We start from the raw sequence: 21,979 nt of genomic DNA, 5'->3' as shown, positions 1-21,979 counted from the left end.
AACTGTATTCACAAACTAAATTACAAATATTTTCATATTGAAGGATATCTCATCATAATCAGTGCGTGTGACCATGAATGCAGCCTTTAACTCTCTGTCAAAAAATGGCCTGACAGCAAAGTCTGCAAATGGCATCCTGGGGTTGGTAAGGCCTTCTGCTGCACAGATCTAGTGTACTTTTTTAGGGCAGTAGAAGTATTTAAGTAAGTAAATAAATAAATGAAAATACAAAAAAATAATAAAACAAATGATTAATCAATTATTGAAAATGGTCAAATTGATTATGTTACTTCACTTGTTTCAAAAAACAATTGATAAGCTGACCATAGAGAATGAATGGGAAAAGTTAAAGAGTCAAACCCAACCACGGAGAGGTCCCCGGTCTGGCCGGACGAGATTAAGGCCAAGTGGTTGGATGCTGCCGCCCTACAGTTTCCGTAGTGTAGTGGTTATCACGTTCGCCTAACACGCGAAGGGGCCAGCCGTATATACCTGTAACACGGAACAGCCAATCAAATTGCAGCTACTGCAGCATAGTCAGCCAATCAAACTGTGGCTTGTGTAGCGCTGTCCAAGCTGATGAAATCCTTTGGTCCCGAGTTCGAACCCCGGTTAGAGTGATGTCAGTCAGAAGTTGTGGTATAATAAATGTTTTTGTTAAACTGAATATGACATTTCATAATTATTGTTTTCTACTTCTGTCTCTCCTTGTTCCAAATAACAGTCATGATCTGTTGCTCATTTCAATTTCAACTATGTTTTATTAAGAAATCAACATGAAAATAAATAAAACACAGTATTTAACACAAAATGTACCAAAATGTTCAACCATGGATTTACAATTGAAGGGCAGAAGGGTTTAAACAGGCAAAACTTTAATACAAGTATTTTAAAGGTGTAAAATGAATTGAGGAAGTAGTAAATATGTTTGCTTTTTCTATCAAAACTAAACACTAATAATAAATATGTAAGAAAATTGTATTCACAAAATAGATTTCACAAACTAAATTACAAATATTTTCACATTGATAGATAACACCACGAGTTCTATCATAATCAGTGTGTTATCAGAAGAGAACTTAATACAGGCAAACATATAGACAGGTTTAGCAGAGATTTTGACGTTTTACACTTATTTCTCATCCAATATGACAAGCTGAGGTAAAATGAGACAAAAGTGGTCAAAACAGCAACATCTTTTGATAACAAATAGAACAGACATAAAAGCTATCTCTTTCCCTCTTCTGCTTGCCGGCCAGCAGCCCACCTCATCTTTTCAGCCTCATAAAAAGGAGACTGAGAGAACTCCTCCCAGGTCATTTCTTGAGTCATCCCATTTGCCCGGTGGAGGGACAAGACTCTGGCAGGACAGTAAACATACTTCCCCACAACACCAGGGAACCCGGTGTGTATGTGTGGACTCTCTGGACCTTGTTTCAGTGGTTTGTGGCAGAACCTGCACAGACGCCCACTGGGATGCTGCTCCCTTGCCTTTCTTTTCTGTCGGTCCTCCAAAACCTTTCTGCATTGTGCAGACCTCTGCTTTGCAGCCTTTAACTCTCTCTCAAAAAATGGCGTGGCAGCAAAGTCTGCAAATGGCATCCTGGGGTTTGTAAGGCCTTCTGCTGCATAGATCTGGAGTACTTTTTTGGAGCAGTAGAAGTATCTCACATCCCCAGACTGATAAAAGAAATGAACAGAAGATCCATCACCAAGGTAACGAGACTTTGGCTGCCCACAAGCAAGACAGTTCCTTGTCATTTTTTTTTCAGGTTTCTGCTGTTGTTGCTGCAGACCTACAATCTCCTTCACCATTTTTTCAACGTCAGTCTTCGTTAAAGGAGCTTCATCTGGTTTAGAGCTGGGGGGGTTCACTGGAGCAGGAGGGAGAGTCACAACTGGCACAGTGACAGTTTCACTGCCTTCAGTGAGTTTATGCCACAGCTGCTGGGTTTCCAAAAGTTTTTCGGGACTAGTGTTCATAGACGAACTTCTGTTAATCATCTTCGCCATGTGCTTCACGTAGCGGGAGATGTGCTGTTTAGTGGTGGGGTGGAGGAGGCTGTTGGGATTCCTGGAGGCAGTTTGAACAAGGGCGGCATACTCTGCGTCTACCTTGCTCAGAAAGTCCTTTTGTCCATGGTGCTTTGCCAGAAGGACATCAATGGCATCTCTCATTGGATTTGTCCAACGAGAATGGTCCAGGACAAAAAGCAGACCCCCTGCTTTGATAGGACCAGTGCGAGCTGCGCGTGGAGAGGCAGCAAAAGGCAGTGGTGGTGGTGTCGTTGAGACATCTGATGGAGAGGAAAAAAGAGAAAAGTTAACCCTTCTCACTTCTCTTTCCTTGAATGCAATGCACAAATAAATTAAAAAAGGCTGAAAATTTGAACTAAATTACCTTTCACTTCAGGGGCTTGGGTCATTGCTAGTGAGTCATCAGCAACCACACCTAAGACATTATCCTGAAACATTGGACCATTCAGTTAGTTTAAACTTGTTATGTAGCTGCAGTTTTATTGTAATAGAGTGAGGATGTTTGTTACAACAAACTTACATGAGCAGAGTGTTCTTCTCCATGTTCTTCAGGCAGGTCGATGACTGTTTCATTGGAAGGAGGTGGTTCTGGAGACAAACACTCTTCTTCCTCAACAACCGGGTCTCTCTGAGACTTGTGTTTGTCCCAGTGAAGAGGAACCGGACGGCAGCCAGGCTCCACATACTGCAGTCCAAACCTTTCCCCAGTGTCGGCCTGTGACAAGACTAAGGCAGGGTACTTAGCTTGTCCTGTCACTTCCTTTGACAGTTTGTTCAGCTGTACAATCAGAGCTGGATTAAAAACTGAAGGAAGCTTCAGACCAGGTTGCTTCAGGCTCACAAGGCGCTGGAAGTTCCACCGAGCTACTCCAGTCATGCCTTGGGCCTGGAAAAGTTCTGTCGAGACCTGATTTCCTGTCACCCATTTGGACTGGTGGAAATGAAATCCCTCCTGCTGGGATGTTCCTCGCACCGGGATCCAGATCGGTACCGCTGCCGCTTCCCCCTTGATGTGGTTCAGCTGTAACGTGCCACCGTGTCTGTAGAGGATCCCGTCTCCCACCTCCGGGTCGCTCAGACAGCCCCTGAGGATGTGAACGCGCTGAATCCTCCACACTTTCAGCATTGTTGCCTTAAACAGTGGTATGCCATCTGGATCCGATTCCAAAAAGAACCTCTTCAGAACACTCTCCACCCGCACCAGCAGCTCTCTGGGTTCTGGGATCTTGGTGCGGCAGTGCTCCCTGATGTGCTGCTTTGTGGGGTTAGCTGGCTGGATCCCACAGAAGGTGTAGGCCTCCTTCAGCCTCTGAAGATCGGTTTGGTCCACCACACAAAAAGCTGCCGAAAGGAACTTGCAGAAGGAGCTGTGAAGTGGATGATGCTCTGAGATGCACTCCCTGGTGAACCGCCGCATGCAGTGAAACAAGTCCAGCTTGATGCTTATTTCTCTGTTGTATTTGGTACGGGATGCACATCTATTGGTGAAGTCTCCAGATGTTGCTTCACCCACTATAGCCTCTGTGGTCTTCCAGGAATCCCAGAGAAGATGCTCCTGAGGCTGGGAGTTTGGGATCCTGAATGGAGAGCAGCAATCCCTGTCCATACACGCAGGTAAAGCACCTTTTAATTGTTTATTGTGCAAATAAAGGGATTGTTTTTAAAACAATATTTACTTATGTTTTTCACGTTTTTACTGTTGAAACCATTAAATTAGAAGTAAAATGAACAAAGTTTTGTCTCACCTGTCAACCCACTGGTACTTTGCTTTTGGCAGCGCTGCAGAAATGTAACGCCGGGACAGCCCGTCGTACATTGGCTCCAGAGACTTGTCGCTTTCTGACTGCAGCATCACCCAGGACAAAATCATCCAGTTTTCATTCATAACTGCATAAGATGACATTGTGCCTGATGCCAGGACAACCTTCCGTGCCACCTTTCGGGTGTGGTCAGCCCTCAAGACCTCACCAAAAGTGCCTTGAAGGAGCAGATTGAGCGTGCCCTCCTCCCTATGGTACTCCTGAATGAGGCAGTCCACCAGGTAGTGTGAAGTCACTGTTACCCCACACCAGCCATCTATGTCTGTATACCCACCAAAAGGATCTGGTGTGGATGTTTTCCTCATTGCCCCCGTGATTGTCTGCTGGCCATATAGTCCGCTCTCTCCATCCAGAACATTCTTCACTGTCCCCAGATAAGCCACGTGTGCACGCTCGTATCTTAGGTGAAGAGCTTCATTTAGCTGATTGGCCATATCACCTGGAGACTTTGCTGTACGCCGCAGCTCATCCATCACAGTCTTGCATACTGCCTTTTTGTGGGTCAGGAAGGCTGGAAAAATCTCCTGAAAACGACGAGGCAGCATGTCCATCCATGAAGGTTTGTCTGCAAACCAGTGCTTCTTGCAGACTTTACAGGTCAGCCGAGAAGCAAGTATGTAGTACTGACCACTTGTGCCAATTATGACACGGGGCCGACCTGTTCCAGAGGAGACCACGAGGGGTTTTGGGCAGCCATGCAGACACGGGAGGGGGTAGTTGTTACGCACTCTTTCCATTATTGCATGGTCTGGTTTCCAGATAAAAAAAGGATGGAGGTGAAAGTACTTTGGGGATGGTAGCTCATAAATTGAGTCAATGAGTTCCGGCTGAGGTGGGTTACGCCACAAGGAGATCATATTCATGGCATGTCTTACAGGTGGAGACCCAGGCCACAGTCCTAAGGCTTCCATCTCTGTTTTCATCCAGATCCTCTGCTGGGGAGAGCAGTTCCAGCTGCTAACATCCTGGTCATAAGATGGAAGTGGTGAAGCAGCAGGCGTTGGCTGAAAGTGAGCAGGAGAAGGAGCTGCAGACTGAGCTGAGGGTCTTCCAACGACTGCTGCAAAAATAAAAAAATACCTTGAGTTGTTGTTGAATAAAATATTATCTCAAAGTCCAAATGAATACAGTACTTTGCATTTTTGTCAAAGTTAATGCACTGACTGTAGGTTTTATCCTGGACACGTTGAGGCAGTTCCAAAGCGAGCAACTCTGGTGGTACTGGCAGAGGAGTCTTCACTGGAGCTGAAGTAACTGGTGAAAAAGACAGTCAGAAACAGACAGGAAGCTGCAGCAGAGTAAAGCTGACAAATGATCCTCAACACTCACCTGCATGTGTGGCAGCAGGACAGCTGGACCTCTCAGGCTGGTCTGGATTCAGATCAACAGAAATATCCATCAGTAATGGCCAAATCATTGACAGTTCTTTGGTAGTAACTGTGCAAAACACTCAAAACCATGCAAGAAAACATGCTCAATAGAACAGGTGTGGTATGAAAATCAATAAATTAACTATTAGTTTCATCTTTTTATCTTTTGATTGACCAGGAAAGGTTCCATTATGATGTAATAATCCATGTGTAACCACTTTACTCTGACGTGTTAAGACATGTACTTTTGTTGTAATTCTGCTTTTTAAGACTGGTTTCCTTCAATCATTTTCATACCAAACCTATAACCAAACCCATGCAAATAACATAAGTCTGTACTTACCCTCGACGACGAACAATGAATACCTTCAGCATCATAAAAGCAGTCAAACAAAACACCTGCATTAGAACAGGCCTGAACGTGGCCAACCAGCAAACAGAGGAAAGGAAAAGGTGATCCTGGTTTACGACAGAACCATCAGGTACCAGCGGCGGCGGTGGCAGTGGCAGCAGCAGCATCTAGACCTTTACTCAGTGAACCTGAAAGAAAATAAACCAATGAATATTCTTCTTTTTGAACAGACACATTTAAAAGTGCTGAGTGTAAAGAAAGGACTGATCTAAGACTAACATGTAGTCTAATATCAGTTTTTCAACTACCAGTACTACTACTCCACATACAGAAACATAACACGTGATGCATGATGTGTGCACGTTGGTGCTGCTCACTTGGTTGGGTTGGGATTGTTTCTAAACATGTTGGGCCTGTCATCTTCTTCACTAAATGTCTCTGCTCTTTAGTAAAAAAAATAAGAAAACAGGTTTGAATTAGAAGTAGTAATTAACACTCAGTGTGTACTTGTGTGTGATTTAGTTTTACCTTGTAAAGGGAGGAGTTTGGATGGAGAGACAGAAAGCATCATTCTCTCCAACTCTTCATCATCTTCCATCTCTAACGAAGATACTGAAAAGATGGGAAACATCATTTCTACCATCTTTCCTAACATCAGCATTAACGTCTAGTCTGCCACAGACCTGGAGGACTAGAAGAAGGTTTAGTAAGAGCAGGTTCTGAAGAGCTCTGAGTCTGAGCCTCTTTCTTCTTCAGGTACTGCTGGAGCAGGAACATTTTGCTGCCTGAAACACACTGTTTCCTGAGGATAAATGATGCATATCCATCTTCTCTTTTCTCCCAGACATCCTTCCAGGTCTTCTTAGAATGCACACCAAATCCAACCAGCTGGTTGTCCTCACTACTTGAAGGTGGCTCCACTGATCTTTCAGCTAAACAGTTTCTCAGATCTCTGATTTCGTGAAAGTGTCGGGTATAATCCAGAAATGAAAAGAGACTCTCCTTCTTTGGTCCCTCGGCATTAAAGAGTCCAGCTCTCTCCTCTTCCTCAACCTTGTTAATTAAATAAATGGTGTAGCCAATATCATTTTCTAGCAGCCACCGAAAGGACTTCCCCTTGTATTTGCCAAATTGAAGAACATACTCCCCCAACACCTCCTGCCTGTCAGATGTATCTCCACCCCTAATGAAGACTTTTGACAGGGCGTTTTCCTTCACTTTTTCCTCTCTCTGGGGAGCAGACTTGTCCTGGAGCTCAGGATTTTTTTTGATCCTCTTGGCTTCATCTGAAGGGTCCTGCCTGAGAAACCCAGTTGGGCCTCGTCTGAAGCTCACGCAGATTTTTCCAGGAAAAATTAATTTCCTCTTCATTCTGGAGATCTATAACCAAAGATACATTTATTGTCGTTAGTGGGTGAAGTAGCCCAGGTCTACTGTAACTCAAAAATAGTTAAAAAAAAACAACAACATACAAATATATATATATATATATATATATATATATATATATATATATATATATATATATATATATATATATATATATATATATATATATATATATATATATGTGTGTGTGTGTGTGTGTGTGTGTAAATGCACATATAGATATTATTAAAGTTATCTACCTTTGGTAAAATTCAAAAGCTTTTGAAAACACACACAAACTATCATGACTAAGTTTGAAGAGGTTTTTCATCTCTTACGAGTAGCCGTATCCTCACCGCTGGAGTTTCAGACCTTTCATGCTCAACAAAAAATAACGGGAAGAGAAATGTCTTCAAACTAGGAACAGTTTTTTTTTTAACTTTTTACTTACATCAGACTTTAACTTGACTTTAACTTGTTGTGCTCTTGTGTTTTAACAGCGATCGGATCAAATCTGGCCGCAGGATTATTGTTGTTTTGTCTTCCTAAAGGCTCTTCCTGTGAAAACCTTACTACTAAGACGATGTGGAAACAGCGCCCCCAAAATCTCGCTAGTGGTGAAAAAGTATATTACATCCGTAGTGTTAAGAACTACCATAGAGAATGAATGAGAAAAGTTAAGAGAGTTAAGCTTAACCATTTTCGGCTCCCGCGCGGGAGGTCCCCGGTTCGAAACCGGGCGGAAACACTTATATTTTCTTTTTTTTATTTTTGAAAAGACAATAAAAAAAACACGACGGGATGAATCAAGTTCTGATTTACTTAAGACCATTTTGTTGATTGAAAAAAACAAAACAAATATAGATACTACAGGCTGAAACATATTCGTCTTTTTTGTTTTATAATACTCATCTTGAAATCTCGCTAGTGGTGAAAATTTATATTACATCCGTAGTGTTAAGAACTACCATAAAGAATGAATGGGAAAAGTTAAGAGAATTAAGCTTAACCAAAGAAAGGTCCCCAGTTTGGCTAGACGGCTGTTGAGCGCAAGACGTTAAGGAGTGATGCCCATCGGTTTCCGTAGTGTAGTGGTTATCACGTTCGCCTAACACGCGAAAGGTCCCCGGTTCGAAACCGGGCGGAAACATACATATATTTTCTTTTTTTTTAACAGACAATAAAAAACACGACTGGATGAGTAAAGTTTTGATTTTCTTAAAAAGACACTTTTGTTGACTAAAAAAACCAAAAACAAAAAAAACAAATAAAAAATACAAATATAGATACTACAGGCTGAAACATTTTAGTCTTTTTTGTTTTATAATATTCATCTTAAGAAAGAATTCAACCAAAAAGTTAGGGATCAAGTGGCGTTTGTTTTATGTTAATAAAAAAAAGTTGTTTCCGCCCGGTTTCGAACCGGGGACCTTTCGCGTGTGAGGCGAACGTGATAACCACTACACTACGGAAACACATAGGCCGCCATCTTGAAAACCTCGCCAAGTCACTCTCCATGTCAGTTCACAATACAACGGGTGTGAAATATTGCTTGACCAAAAGCGACATTAGGGGGGGCTGTTTCCATATCGTTGTAGTAGTCAAGATATTGTGGCGATCCGGATTTACAGGATGAGGAGGAACAGACCACTATTTAAACACAAGAGTACATGTCAAAGTTTGACGTAAGTAAAAAAAAGTCCAACTGGATGAAGTTTCTACTTTGGAGACCTTTTCCTTTTCCATCATTGTTGGACATCAATGGCCTGAAACATCAGCTGTGAGGATATCAGCTTTTCGGATGAGAGTTGAAACACTGTTTTTTTTCCAAACCTTTTTTTATTTTACCAAAGGCAGATTATGTATTAACATTTTTTTTATTTTGCAGTACACCTGGATTATTTCACCCACTAACCACAATAAATGCATCTTTTATTACAGATCTTCAGAATGAAGAAGAAATGAATTTTTCCTGGGAACGTCAGCTTGAGCTTCAGACAAGGCCCAGCTGGGTTTCTGAGGCAGGACCTTTCAGATGAAGCCAAGAGGATCAAAGGTAACCCTGAGCTCCAGGACAAGCTCATCAGAGAGGACAAAGTTTAGGATAACAGCTTATCATTAATCTGGATTGACTCCACCATTTATTTAATTAACAACGTTGAAGAGAGAGAGATCCATTGTTTAATGTTGATATCCCTAAAAGGAGAGTCTGCTTTCATTTCTGGAGATGTGAGGAGCTATTTAGCTGAAAGACCAGTAGAGCCACCTTTAGGTAGTGACTTGAGGACAACCAGATAACCGGTTTTATCTGCGCTTATAGTATGTCCATCATTATTGTAGCCACAGCTGCCCTGATGCAGACTGATAGAGTTCGCATCTACAGCCACTCTGACCATCATGCACATGCACAGGCAGGCAGTGGCATTAACTGGGTGATGTTAAGTGCTCACCATTGATATGGTAATGTCTCCATTGTTAATTCTGCCCGAGAATCGATCCCTGGTTTCCTGTGTGGCCATCCTTTACCTTTCCAACCGAGCAATCCAGCCGTGAACTGGTATGCATTCTAAGAAGACCTGGAGAAAAGAGGATGGATATGTGTCATTTCTCCTCAGCCATAAGTTCCACTATCTGTCACACACCTAGGTGTGCGAAGTTTGTTCTCCGCATTTGACCCGTCCCACGGGGGGGGGAGCAGAAAGAGTTGTGCTCAGGAACCATTTGGTGGCTTACCCCCCCAATCCAACTCCTTAATGCTGGGTGTCAAGCAGGGAGGCATTGGGTCCCAATTTTAAAGTCTTCGGTATGACTGGGCCTAGGTTTGAACCCACGACCTTCCAGTTACAGGGCGGGCACTAACCACAAGGCCACTGAGCTGGTTAACAAAGCTATATCACAGACAAGTCTAAGTGTTAATTACTGCTTCTGATTCCAACCAGTTTTATTTATTTAAAGAGCAGGGAAACGTAGGACCCGCGCGTTTACCAACAATCCCAACCAACCAAGTGAGCAGCACCAATGTGCATGCATCACGTGTTGATTATTTTTCTGTATGTGGAGTCTAGTACTGGAGTCTCGGCTGAATCTCCTCATGACCACGGCTGAAAAATGACTCGTCAGCCTGGACTGGTCAACCAAAACTGATATTTGACCTCGTGTTAGTCTTGGATTAGTCCTTTACACCGAGCACTTTTGAATATCTTGGTCCAAATAGAAGCATCTTCATATGTTTGCTTTATTTCTTTCAGGTTCACGGAGTAAAGGTTTAGCAGCTGCTGCTGGTACCTGATGGTTCTGTCGTAAACCAGCATCATCGATACACAAAGAACAGTAACCGATTTGGGCTTTAGTGATGGATATTTCTGTTCATGTGAATCCAGACCCGCCTGAGAGGTCCAGCTGTCCTGCTGCTACACATGCAGGTGAGTGTTGAGGATCATTTGTCAGCTTTACTCTGCTGCAGCGTCCTGTCAGTTTGTTTTTTCACCAGTTTCTTCTGCTCCAGTGAAGACTCCTCTGCCAGTACCACCAGAGTTGCTCGCTTTGGAACGGTCTCAAAATAGAATGGTGTCATCTTTAAGAAGAGTGTTGGATAAAACCTACAGTAAGTGCAATAAGTCTTGACGAAAATGCAAAGTTCTGTATTCATTTGGACTTTGTGATAATGCTGTTTATTGAACAACAACTCCTGATGTTATTTTTGCAGCAGTTGTTGGAAGAACTTCAGCTCAGACTGCAACTTCTCCTGCTCACTTTCAGCCACGGCCTGCTGCTCCACCACTTCCATGCTATGACCAAGATGTTAGCAGCTGGAACTGTTCTCCACAGCAGAGGATCTGGATGAAAACAGAGATGGAAGCCTTGGGACTGTGGCCTGGGTCTCCACCTGTGACCATGAATATGATCTCCTTCCAGACCACACAATAGCGGAAAGAGTGCGGAACAACTATTCTCTCCCGTGTCTGCATAGCTGCTGAAAACCCCTGGTGGTCTCCTCTGTAAACAGGTCGGCCCGCATCATCATTGGTACAAGTCGTTAGTACCACATACTTCCTTCTCAGCTAACTAGTAAAGTCTGAGAGAAGCACTGGTTTTCAGACAAACCTTCATGGATGGACATGCTGCCTCATCGTTTTTCAGAACATTTTTTCAGCCTTCCTGACCCACATGAAGGCCGTGTGCAATACTGTGATGGATGAGCTGCAGCGGACAGCAAAGTCTCCAGGTGATACAGCTAATCATCTGAATGAAGCTCTTCACCTTAAATAAGAGCGTGACACATGGCTCATCTGTGTGCACAGTGAAGAATGTCCTGGATGGAGAGAGTGGATTACATGGCCAGCAGACAATCACAGGGGCAGTAAGGAAAACATCTACACCAGATCCTGTTGGTGGGTATCCAGACGTAGATGGTTTGTGTGGGGTAGCAGTGACTTCACACTACCTGGTGGACTGTCTCATTCAAGATTACCAATAAGGTCAATCTGCTCCTCCAAGGCACATTTGGTGAGGTCTTGAGGGCTGACCACACCCGAAAGATGGCGCAGAAGGTGGTACTGGCATCAGGCACGATGTCATCCTATGCAGTGATGAACGAAAACTGGAGGATTTTGTCCTGGGTGATGCTGCAGTCGGAAGGCGACAAAATCCCTGGAGCCAATGAACGAGGGGCGTTTCTACAGCCCTGCCAAAAGCCAAGTACCAGTGGGTTGACAGGTGAGACTCAACTTAGTTTGTTTTCCTTCCAAGTTGCTGGTTTCAAAAGTAAAAATGTGGAAAATAAGTGAATATTATTTTAAAAACATTCCCTATTTGCACAATAAACAATTTCCACATGCTTTTCCTGTGTGCATGGACAGGGATTGCTGCTCTGCATTCAGGATCCCAAATTCCAAGCCTCGGGAGCATCTTCTCTGGGATTCCTGGAAGACCACAGAAGCTATAGTGGCTGAAGCAACATCTGGAGACTTCGCCAAAACTTTTGCATGTCGTACAAAATACGACAGGGAAATTAGTATCAAGCTGGACTTGTTTCACTCTCTGAACATCATCCACTTCACAGTTCCTTCAGCACTTTTGTGTCGTGGACCAAACTGACCTTTGACAGGCTGGAGGAGGCCTCCACCTTCTGTGGGATCCTGCCAGCAAACCCCACAAAGCAGCACATCAGGGAGCACTGCTGCACCAAAATCCCAGAACCCAGAGAGCTGCTGGTGCAAATGTAGTATTCTGAAGAGGTTCCTTTTTGAATCGGATCCAGATGGCGTACCACTGTTTAAAACAACAATGCTGAAGGATTCAGCTGGAGGTGGGAGACGGGATCCTCTACAGACACGGTGGCACATCACAGCTGAACCACATCAAGGGGGAAGCGGCAGCGGTACCGATCTTGGTCCCGGTGCGAGGCACATCACAGCAGGAGGGATTTCATTTCCACCAGTCCAAATAGGTGACTGGAAATCAGCTCTCCACAAAACTTTTCCAGGCCCAAGGCATGACTGGAGTAGCTGGGTGGAACTTCCAGCGCCTTGGGAGCCTGAAGCGACCTGGTCTGAAGCTTCCTTCAGTTTTTAATCCAGCTCTGATTGCAGAGCTGAACAAGCTGTCAAAGGAAGTGACAGGACAAGCCAAGTATCCTGCCTTAGTGTTGTCACAGGCCGACACTGGGGAAAGGTTTGGACTGCAGTATGTGGAGCCTGGCTGCCATCCTGGTTCTCTTCACAGGAACACACACAAGTCTCAGAGAGACCTGGTTGTTGAAGAAGAAGAGTGTTCCTCTTCAGAGCCGCCTCCTTTCACTGAAACAGTGGACCTGCATGAAGAACAGAGAAGATTGTTTGTTGTAATAACAAATATCCTCACTCTGACAATAAAACTGCAGCTACTTAACACAATATGGATTTTTTTCCCCTAACTTGTCCTGTCCAACAGCTGAGGCAAGCAGATCAGACATGAAGGTCTCTCGTGTCGGACAGATTTGACTGTTACAATAATGGTTTATGGGTCTCAGACAAATGGGAGTGCATTTGTATAAACCCCTTTTGCACTGGAGGTTTAGCTTTATTTATAATAATTATTTTTACATGCAGTCTTTGTTGGACCGGACAGACAAAAAGAAGAGAGAGCAGGATGTTAGAGATGGAAGATAAGGGGTGAGCACACGATAATACAATCATAACATAAGAGCGTCATGAGTAAATTGAATGACTTAGTTCTCCCATACACACCAACAAATAGTCAGCACACAGCTATTTACAGGTTTTAAGTAAATTCCTACATAGATTTATCTCCGAGGGCACATTTAAATTAAGGTATGCAGACAGACTGGTACCGGTACACAACATTTGTATATCCAATATTCTGTGAGAAGGGTGTAAAAGCAATACCTAGACCCATATTTGTGCAAAAATGAATAAGCAGGAGAGTTAAACAGCTAGTTTTCTATGGAGTGATATTTCTACCACACAAAACATTCTAAGTTGCAAATGAAAATATTAAATATTTGCTTTCACTTTTTTTTCGCATTCAAAAACTTTTGCATTTGCAAACACGTTTTCGCATGCGTTGTGTCAAATTTAGCTTTTTTCCTATCTCTGATTTTGCTGACTACTCTGAGCGCTACTCAGCGTGATCAAACGGCCACTATTGCCACCACCAGAAAAGTTTTTGAAGGTTGATAACGGCAGAACCCCGTTCAAACAGAACCGACAAAGTCCAAAGTCCAAGAACCGTCAATATGAGCCAGAGACACCTGATTGGTCCAGATTCTAACCAATCAGGAGCTGTTTGATGGCAGCTTTGTCACGTCAAACTGACACTTAACTCAGCAAAATCAAAGATAAGTAAAAAGTGAGACACAACGCATCGAAAACATGTTTTGCAAACGCAAAAAAGGTTTTTGAATTTTGAATGGAAAAAAAATTTAAAAGCAAAATCAAAAATTATTGAAAAGCAAATATTTAATATTTTCATTTGCAACTTAGAAAATTTTGTGTGCAACGTAGTGGCAGAAATATCACTCCAAAGTTTTCCAGGTATATTTTACATCCCTCGTTAATTAACTCTCATGAAAAAACACCCTGAATCACTGAACGGGCATAAGATTGATCATGTAAAGGTCTTTGGTCTTCCCCTGTCCTTCTGCAGCAATGGTATATTCCAGTCAACAGCAAGTCCAGAGACTCCAAGTTAGTAAACAGAAGCAGCATTACCAGACTGGGCAGTTTCCAGCTCAATATGGTGTTTTTTATTCTGACTTTTGTGCATTTGTGTTTCTCTATGACAGAGTTCGAAGGCTTGCTGTCCTGCATGAACCACAGGCCGACCCCAGCCCGCATCCCCCTCCCCGGACCCAGACTAGACCACCGCATCCCCCATCAACAGGCCCTGGAGAGAAGCACATAGGCCACCCACCCCCACTAGGTGGCAGTGTTAATTACAGGGGACCAGAGGGACTAAAGTTCTTCTGTATTGTTTTTGTTCACTGTTGATGTTCACTCCAAGCTGATATAATAAGTAGGTTATGGAATTGATTATAACTTATTCTGGTTTTACTCCAAGATAGTTTTTTTAGCGATGCAAAGAGCAGTCATGACAGATTTTGATCTTTCCTCTACTGAAGGCATTCATATCACCAAGTATTCAGAGAGATGGAGAAGCTGTCATAGGGATGTCAAACCATGTTGACAGATCTACACACCTTCTGCCAAAACCAGAAGACCGACATGCAGAGCCACAGTGCATGCAGACAATTATCCAGGGTATTGCTGTTACAAAACCCACAAGTGTCTGATACTCTGAGACCCATCTTGAACATCCTATTAGGGTTGTGCCGATGGACGATATCATCGTCCATCGTGATGGGTGACTGACATCCCGATGGAGAGACCACCATCGTGATGCCACGCCCCCGCCACGTTGCGAGTAGACACCATAAGCCGCGGTTACATGTGCAAAATATCTTGATGGGATCAATGGTCGGATTAGAATCCAACCGTGTACATGGGCCCAGAAAAATGTTTTCAGAATATAAAAACGTTCACTAAGGTCACAATTTCGGTCGGAATAAATCATTTGCACATGCGCAGTTTGAAAACCGGAAGGGGATACAACTTCCGCCGAGCGGCTTTTTTTCCAAACTTTATTGAATGTAACAATTCAATACAAAACAATGTTAAACAGCGCCGAGCGGCTATATACATTGACATGTCAGCTCGGTAAAATACGAGATGATCTTCTAAACGTGCTTTTAATAATGTTACGGTTATTATGAAACACCTGTTCGCTCATCATTTGAATTTTAATCCGTGTGGTCAGTGCTTTTTCTGAACGAAACCAGGATTAGCAGTATGCTAACACGGGCTAACAACATTAGCTTTGGGTGGCGCTGCACGTAAACGTGTAAGAATAACATCAGCCTTTATTTAGTCGGGACACGACTGGAAACACAAATCCGCGTGATTGTTTGAATGTTTTCTAAGGACTGAGCGACATTTCTGCTTTGAAGCTCAAACCGCTGTGTGTGCTGACGATCCGAGCTGTGCTCAGACACACATTTAGACCCGGTTCTGAGTTCGGTTGCTTGTACCCCTAGAGCTGCGGGACGGATCGCAGTCTTAGATCTCCCACACATACCGCTATTGTACCCCCCCCCCCCATCTAAACACAAAGCCTTTACGTCCACGCTCCGCCGGTCCACTTCACTAATTAAGTGCGGGAGCGACTACACTTCTTTTCTATCTTGCTTGTTACTTTTTCTGTTAAAGTCACTTCCCTCAGTTTATACTGGATCATCGGGGATTAGTCATTAGTTGGGAAATAAAATGAAAAAAGCAAAATAACGAATAGCAGTTATATAAGAACGAAAAATGTAAAAATGTGTGGCTCCACTGGTGTGTGAATGTGTATGAATGTCCCGGTGATGGTCAGAGGGGCTGTAGGCGCTAACTGGCAGCCACGCCTCTGTCAGTCTGCCCCAGGACAGCTGTGGCTACAACAGTAGTTACCATCACCAAGTATGAATGAATAATGGACACACTGTAAGCGCTTTGAGCGTCTGGAAAAAGCGCAGATAAATCTAATCCATTATTATTATTATTATGATATTCTTAAAAAAAAAAAAAAAAAAAAACTTAATCTATGCCCTCCTTTGAAGTTTTCATAAGATGCAAACATTTTTATCATGAATCACATGTTTCCAGATCTTTAATTCCGTTAGCCTTCCAGGTCAGAAAGTGAAGCATTTTCTTGCTTATCGTGAGGTCAGGATTGTTCCACATGGGTGTCAGTTTGCTCGTGTGACGGAGGAGTTATTCATCGTAAGGAGATCCCACCAAACCACCAACCAAATTTTGAACAGTTTTTGTTTAAATAATGCTCTTTATGATGCTAAGAGTAATCTAAACTCAAATGCAAGGAATTTCTCATGGATACATTCAAATGGCAACAACAAATCAAGAACAGATTTGTCTGGTTTCTCAAATTGTCCTAAATCACATCTCAAATGCAGATATTTCTGCATTCACTGATCATTGTGTTGCGTCTATAGACCTAATTCCTAAGATCATAAATACTGAAAGAAAAAGTCACTGGATATTTAATGAGGAATATTTGAAAGATTATCCATATTGTAGTTTGGTTAAAAAACTCAGCTGGGGAAATAAGAGGAATTTTAGAAGGCAAAAAATATTACATTGAACATGGGAAAGAAAAAAAAGAAAAAATAATAAAGAAGCAATTGAAAACAATTAATGAGAGACCAAAATGAGATCTTTTATACGCTCCAGAGCCAAAAGGATAGCGGAGAAAAGAACAGTTCATATTTTAGTAGAGAAAAAAGAAAAGAAAAAAAAAATACTTTTAATTTGTTAAATGCAGATGGTGATCCTATAACTGAGCCAAAACAGTTACCTTTAAAAAATATTTAGGATTATTACAAATTTTATCCAAGGATAAAATCAAAAACTAACATTGTATTAATATTAGACAAAACAAAAGGTTCTAAACAGTTATTTACAAAGAAACATTTCAATTTTTGGTAGAATCCTACGAACAAAAATTAAGAGCCTTTCCATACTAATGTATGCTATGCTGTGGCTATCACTGACACTTGTATTTAGAAAATCAATCAAATCAAATAGGATTTTATTTGGAATAATAAACAATACCAATTAGGGGAAAAAATGACAATTAAACCACTTGAGGAGGGAGGGATAAGTGTTATTGAATTTGAATTGAATTGCAATGGCTAAAAGTCTTTTTAAAACACCAACATTCAGTCTGATTTTCCGTAACCTTCTTATCTATTTTGTAAAGTTGGAGGCAGTGACTTTATATTAAAATCTGATTGATCCATTGAAACTTATTTGTGAAATTCAGAAAAGTTGGACTGGAAGTTTTACTCTATTGGAAATTAATGTACACCCCAAATCTCAGTCCTCATACTTCATCAAATCTTCAATAACAGGTTTGTTCTGTACAAACGCAAATCTTTGATAAAACTTGGATGGATAAAGGAGTATGGGCCATTGTTCAGCTGAAAGCGATGGCACATTTCTTAATCACACAGAATTTAAAACCAGGAATATTTGGAGTCCACATCTATAGAATATTCTAGAGTCACTAAGGCCATTTCTCCACATTTAATTCAAATGATAAAGCAACAGTAAAACATTCTTGATTTGACATCAACTCTCATCCTTTTTAGTGATAATGTCCGTTTCTTAGATCTAAAGTGCAATAATAGATTTTTAAGAACATTGCTGACATCTAAAGTACCTATTAAAAGAAAAACAAACAGTCTCCAGTTTTCTCTAAAAGAGATACTTGTAATATTAGAGGCATTTGTGTTCATTTCCTCTTCAGACAAAAAAAGAAACAATTTTTATCCATGTAAAGAATTTCTGCATTTAAGGTTAACTATTCAAGAAAAAGCATGTCAAATATGTGGAAATTACATCGAAACTGTCATTGAAGCATATGTTTTATGATTGCAATCTAATTTTTGGAAGTAGATTAATCTCAACAAAAAATATGCACACTAATATTCAGTTTGTTTGCATTGACCAAGAAAAGAAAATTGTTTTTTGTAATTTTTTAATTCACAATGGTAGATTTTTTTTAAGGTGAGTCCCAGTTTAATTTAATGTGGGTTTAATCTTTTTGTAAATCTCTTAAAAAGATAAAAGTAAAAATGCAGCCAAACTTTTACATCGCTTTTCAGTTTACCTAAAAAAAAAAAAAGAAAAATGCCATAAATCCCCCCCCAAGTTTATGGATACTCACTCTTTATTATAATTTGCCTTGGTCCGTGTCCACGTGGAATTTAATTAAATTTTTATCTTTTAGTGCTTTCTTGGTGCATTATAATCCCCCCCCCCCCCCCCATTTCTTCTTCATATTTTTACACATATATAATAACATGTCTCTGTAATACTGTCTAATTAGTCAATTAAACACACACGTGCGAATAACAGCCAGTTCAGCACCAAACTAGCATGCTACTTGCTAGCAGCTGTTCCCGTTTCCGGCCTGATGATTTCTCTGAAAATGTGATCACTAACCTGAGAAAGGTGATTCCTCTCCATCGGATCACTTTTGCAGTTCATTGAAAAACTTTGCGTCCGCTTTTGTGATTCTTTGCGCGCCTGTTGGCCCTCCTCATGACTCCAGTCGGAAAGACTCAATGCTTGGTATTGGCGCAGGTGTGTCACGTCGTACGTCACGTGACGGCCACTCCAGCAACGGTCCGCATTTATATAGGGGGGAAGGGGGGTCAGAGTTACAGAGCTGCGTGATTGGACCATTTCTTCACGATTCCATAGGGGGAAAAGAAAAGCTCTTTTGAGACGAGATCGCCATTCAAATCCGAAAAATACACACGACACATCAAGCGATCATAGTTCTCACACCCCCGCATGCTGCTGTCTTTCCTTACGCGTGCAAAGTGTTGCACGCGCCGCGTGCCCCAGGTTGCCGTCCACTGGTCGAGACAGAAGCATTCTTTTTACTGTAGAGTAGAAAGGTCTTAGTTCATTTTCTTCAATTTGACAAACACTAAAAGTGTAAACTGACCTGACAGCGAGGCTGCTCACCTGGTAACTTCCAAAGATTTCCAATGAAAACCACAAAGCAGGAAGTGGAGAACAGGAGATGTGGATCTGCTGCTGACTCTGCTTTGCCTAGTTTAACAATTTCGTGCAGATCCTGTAAATAATTTTATAATGAAACTTTTCTTCAATATGTTATTTCTTTTTTTCCTTTTTATTGCATTTTCAGATTGAACAACGGAAAAAAAAATAAAGAAAATAGACAGGAACATACAACAGAGTTTTAGGGACAGTTTAAAATTTTTTTTTAATTACGAGATTTACTTTACGAGTTTTATACTCGTAAATTAACGAGTATAAATTTACGCGTTTTTTTTCTCGCAAATGTACGATCTCCTAAACTTATGAGAAAAAAGACCAGACACCGGAGTTTTCCGTTTATTGGAGCCAAGCTTGAAGATGAAAGATGTGGAGCCTTTTGTGAAGCTTTATTTCCAGATAGGTTTAAAAAACATACATACGTCCCCTCCTCCAAATGAAACGTCCCTTTTCAACATAAAACAACAAAGATGAATGAAAACAGTCTATTATATTAGCAGAAGAATGTTGAAAATGCCAGAAAGTGCTCCTCCTCAAATGGAAGTGTCACACAGACGTAGAGATTGTCTTTAGGAAGAAAGGATTGAAGTGGACATCTGCAGGGACCCCAACGTCTTCATCAACGTCTGCAGAGATCTTGCAAACCACCCAACAATAAATAAAATATTAATAAATCGTAAATCAAACAAAGGAGCTTCGAAAGATTTGTAAAGTTATCAATAAACATTCAGCCACCTGTTGAATTAAGTTTAGTTGGTCTGCTCTGCTGCTGCGCGGCGTTCACTCTTTACTCTGTATGCTCCCTCCCACTGTAATCTCATAAATTTATGACTTCATATCTCGTAATTTTCCCTTTTTTATTTTAGTTTTTGGTGGCCCTAAAACTGTGTCTAGGAACAGGCTCAGACTCTCAACAAGCTGAACAAATACTTTGAAGAAACTAAACTAAGTGAATGAATAAAATAAAACAGCATGGCAATCTGGATCAGAAACCCCCCCTTAACAAAATGGTAGCAACTTTAGGTTCTACATATCTAAAATAGGGACTCCAAGTAGAAATAAAATAATCTGTCTTTTCATGTTATAGGCATGTTAAGGACTCCAGTTTCCATCCATTAACTGTTGGCCCTTTTTCACTGATCCACTGTAGTTTGTTCTTTCTTGCAGCAAAAATCAACTCATGGTACAATCTTTTCCTTTCTTTAGACATTGCATTTGGGAGTCCCAAAATGAAAGACAAGGGATCCAGATCCAGGTTCAGTCCCAAAATCTTCTGTACTTCACAAAGATTATCAACCCAATAGTTTTGGAACTTGGAGCGAGACCAAAGCAACGTGTCAGAGTTCCAATTTCCATTTGTCACGTCAAGCATAAGGAAGAGAGATTAGATCTGAAGCTTTGTCTGCGATTTGGTGAGATCCTGTGAACATTTTTAGGTTGTATGGATCAAATTTTGTTACATACTGAAATTTCGTAGTGTGTTTCCAAATATTTTTCTAATCATCATCACTAATAACAACAGACAGTTCCTTCTCAGATGTACTTCTAAGTTCAAACAGTAAGGATGGGGAAACAGATGACAATGTTTTTACAATATGCTCATGGACGGGTTTCCGCGTCTTTGGAATAGTACTTTTTCAACCACAGATGTTTGAAAATTTGCAGTTGATGTAGTGCTGCATTGAATATAATGTCTCACCTGCAGGTATTTTAGGAAATCCTACTTAGGGATGCTGTGTTAATCAGATAATTGTTCAAATAACATGAGGGTGTTGTAGGATCACGCATCTTTGAGCATTTTAACCCCTTTGTTAAACCACATTTTGAAAACGTTGTCTGTCAAGCTAGGCGTGAAGTCAGGACTCTTTGAGGACTCCAACACCGCCCCCCCAGCACCAGACTCCCCATCCCACCTGGCGAAGAGCCTTTCAGCGTGACGCCCGCGGAGGTGAGGAGGGCCCTCCAGAGGATCAACCCTCACAAAGCTGCTGGACCCGACAACATCCCTGGACGGGTGCTGAAGGACTGTGCAGACCAGCTCACAGAGGTGCTGACAGACACATTCAACACCTCCCTGAAGCAGTCAGTGGCCCCCACCTGCCTGAAGACTGCCATCATCATTCCAATCCCCCAAACCTCCTCAGTGACGGGTCTGAACGACTGTCAGCCGGTGGCCCTGACACCGATAGTCATGAAATGCTTTGAAAAACTGGTCATGACCCGCATCACAGAATCCATGGATGTCACCAAGGACCTGCACCAACATGCTTACAGGTCAAACCCATCCACAGAGGACCCAAGAGAACCCTCAGCACGGGCTCCCCCCAGGGCTGTGTGCTAAGCCCCCTCCTGTTCACCCTGCTCACGCACGACTGCACAGCGAGTCACCCCAGCTGTCTGATTGTGAAGTTTGCGGATGACACAGCTGTGGTTGGATGCATCACCAACAACGATGAGTCAGACTTCAGGCAGGAGGTGGAACATCTGGAGGGCTGGTGCAGAGACAACAACCTCTGCATCAACATGAAGAAAACCAAGCAGATAATCGTGGACTTCAGGAAGGACAGACACCCCCCTCCTCCCATTCACATCAGAGGGGCCGTGGTGGAAGTGGTTTCCAGCTTCAGGTATCTGGGCGTGCACATCTACAACGACCTTACCTGGAGCACCAACACCTCCTGCCTGCTCAAAAAGGCACACCAGCGCCTCTATTTCCTGAGGAGGCTCAGGCGTGCTGGGATGGGGATCCCAGTCCTGACCCCCTTCTACAGGTGTGTGGTGGAGAGCGTCCTGTCCTCCTTCTATTAAACAAGTCAATAACCTGTAACCCTTGTGCAATCCTAGGCACTTTACCATTTGTTGGGTTGGGTCATCTAGACCCACTAA

General features: G+C 42.1%; 2 protein-coding genes, 2 long non-coding RNA genes and 2 other non-coding genes across 8 annotated transcripts; 2 read left to right on the top strand and 4 right to left on the bottom strand.

Moving 5' to 3' along the window:
- Positions 1-737: 737 nt before the first annotated feature.
- Positions 738-4,487, bottom strand: LOC101175139. The gene is made up of 4 exons (XM_023962599.1): positions 3,783-4,487; positions 2,558-3,635; positions 2,402-2,465; positions 738-2,297 (listed from the first exon to the last, which is right to left on the bottom strand). The coding sequence occupies exons 1-4, from the start codon at positions 4,406-4,408 to the stop codon at positions 1,228-1,230; spliced, it is 2,838 nt and encodes a 945-aa protein (XP_023818367.1). The 5' UTR covers positions 4,409-4,487; the 3' UTR covers positions 738-1,227.
- A 56-nt stretch (positions 4,488-4,543) lies between these two features.
- LOC111948658 lies at positions 4,544-7,668 on the bottom strand. Of its 3 annotated transcripts, XR_002874620.1 has the most exons (8): positions 7,399-7,666; positions 6,263-6,959; positions 6,108-6,191; positions 5,957-6,022; positions 5,571-5,767; positions 5,187-5,228; positions 5,022-5,111; positions 4,544-4,917 (listed from the first exon to the last, which is right to left on the bottom strand). XR_002874620.1 is itself a non-coding variant. In XM_023962600.1 (5 exons), the coding sequence occupies exons 2-5, from the start codon at positions 6,948-6,950 to the stop codon at positions 5,706-5,708; spliced, it is 900 nt and encodes a 299-aa protein (XP_023818368.1). In that variant the 5' UTR covers positions 6,951-6,959; positions 7,399-7,664; the 3' UTR covers positions 5,385-5,705. The 3 variants fall into 3 exon arrangements, 1 of the variants encoding a protein (XP_023818368.1); XR_002874621.1 differs by having other exon boundaries at positions 5,187-5,767; positions 6,263-6,374; positions 7,399-7,668; XM_023962600.1 differs by lacking the exons at positions 4,544-4,917; positions 5,022-5,111; positions 5,187-5,228 and having other exon boundaries at positions 5,385-5,767; positions 7,399-7,664.
- Positions 7,669-8,024: 356 nt separating this feature from the next.
- On the top strand, positions 8,025-8,097 carry trnav-aac. Its single transcript has one exon. It is a non-coding gene; the product is annotated as a tRNA-Val (tRNA).
- A 13-nt stretch (positions 8,098-8,110) lies between these two features.
- On the bottom strand, positions 8,111-18,946 carry LOC111948698. The gene is made up of 3 exons (XR_002874655.1): positions 18,509-18,946; positions 12,046-12,759; positions 8,111-9,523 (listed from the first exon to the last, which is right to left on the bottom strand). It is a non-coding gene; the product is annotated as an uncharacterized LOC111948698 (long non-coding RNA).
- trnav-cac lies at positions 8,350-8,422 on the bottom strand. Its single transcript has one exon. It is a non-coding gene; the product is annotated as a tRNA-Val (tRNA).
- LOC111948697 lies at positions 9,721-11,789 on the top strand. Its single transcript, XR_002874654.1, has 2 exons — positions 9,721-10,369; positions 10,438-11,789. It is a non-coding gene; the product is annotated as an uncharacterized LOC111948697 (long non-coding RNA).
- Positions 18,947-21,979: the final 3,033 nt, after the last annotated feature.

The sequence above is a fragment of the Oryzias latipes genome, chromosome 14, assembly GCF_002234675.1.
Source record: "Oryzias latipes chromosome 14, ASM223467v1".
Lineage (NCBI taxonomy): Eukaryota > Metazoa > Chordata > Actinopteri > Beloniformes > Adrianichthyidae > Oryzias > Oryzias latipes.
This window is presented reverse-complemented; position numbering and strand designations above follow the sequence as displayed.

Bases quoted from the DNA above. Each gene is read 5' to 3' on its own strand.
- LOC101175139 (XM_023962599.1), bottom strand. From the start codon at position 4,408: ATGGACATGCTGCCTCGTCGTTTTCAGGAGATTTTTCCAGCCTTCCTG. The intron at 3,636-3,782 runs GTGAGACAAAAC...GTGTATGGACAG, and splicing joins AAGTACCAGTGGGTTGACAG to GGATTGCTGCTCTCCATTCA. The intron at 2,466-2,557 runs GTAAGTTTGTTG...CCAATGTTTCAG, and splicing joins GAGAAGAACACTCTGCTCAT to GATAATGTCTTAGGTGTGGT.
- LOC111948658 (XM_023962600.1), bottom strand. From the start codon at position 6,950: ATGAAGAGGAAATTAATTTTTCCTGGAAAAATCTGCGTGAGCTTCAGA. The intron at 6,023-6,107 runs GTAAAACTAAAT...TTTTTACTAAAG, and splicing joins CAAACTCCTCCCTTTACAAG to AGCAGAGACATTTAGTGAAG. The intron at 5,768-5,956 runs GTGAGCAGCACC...ATTTTCTTTCAG, and splicing joins AACAATCCCAACCCAACCAA to GTTCACTGAGTAAAGGTCTA.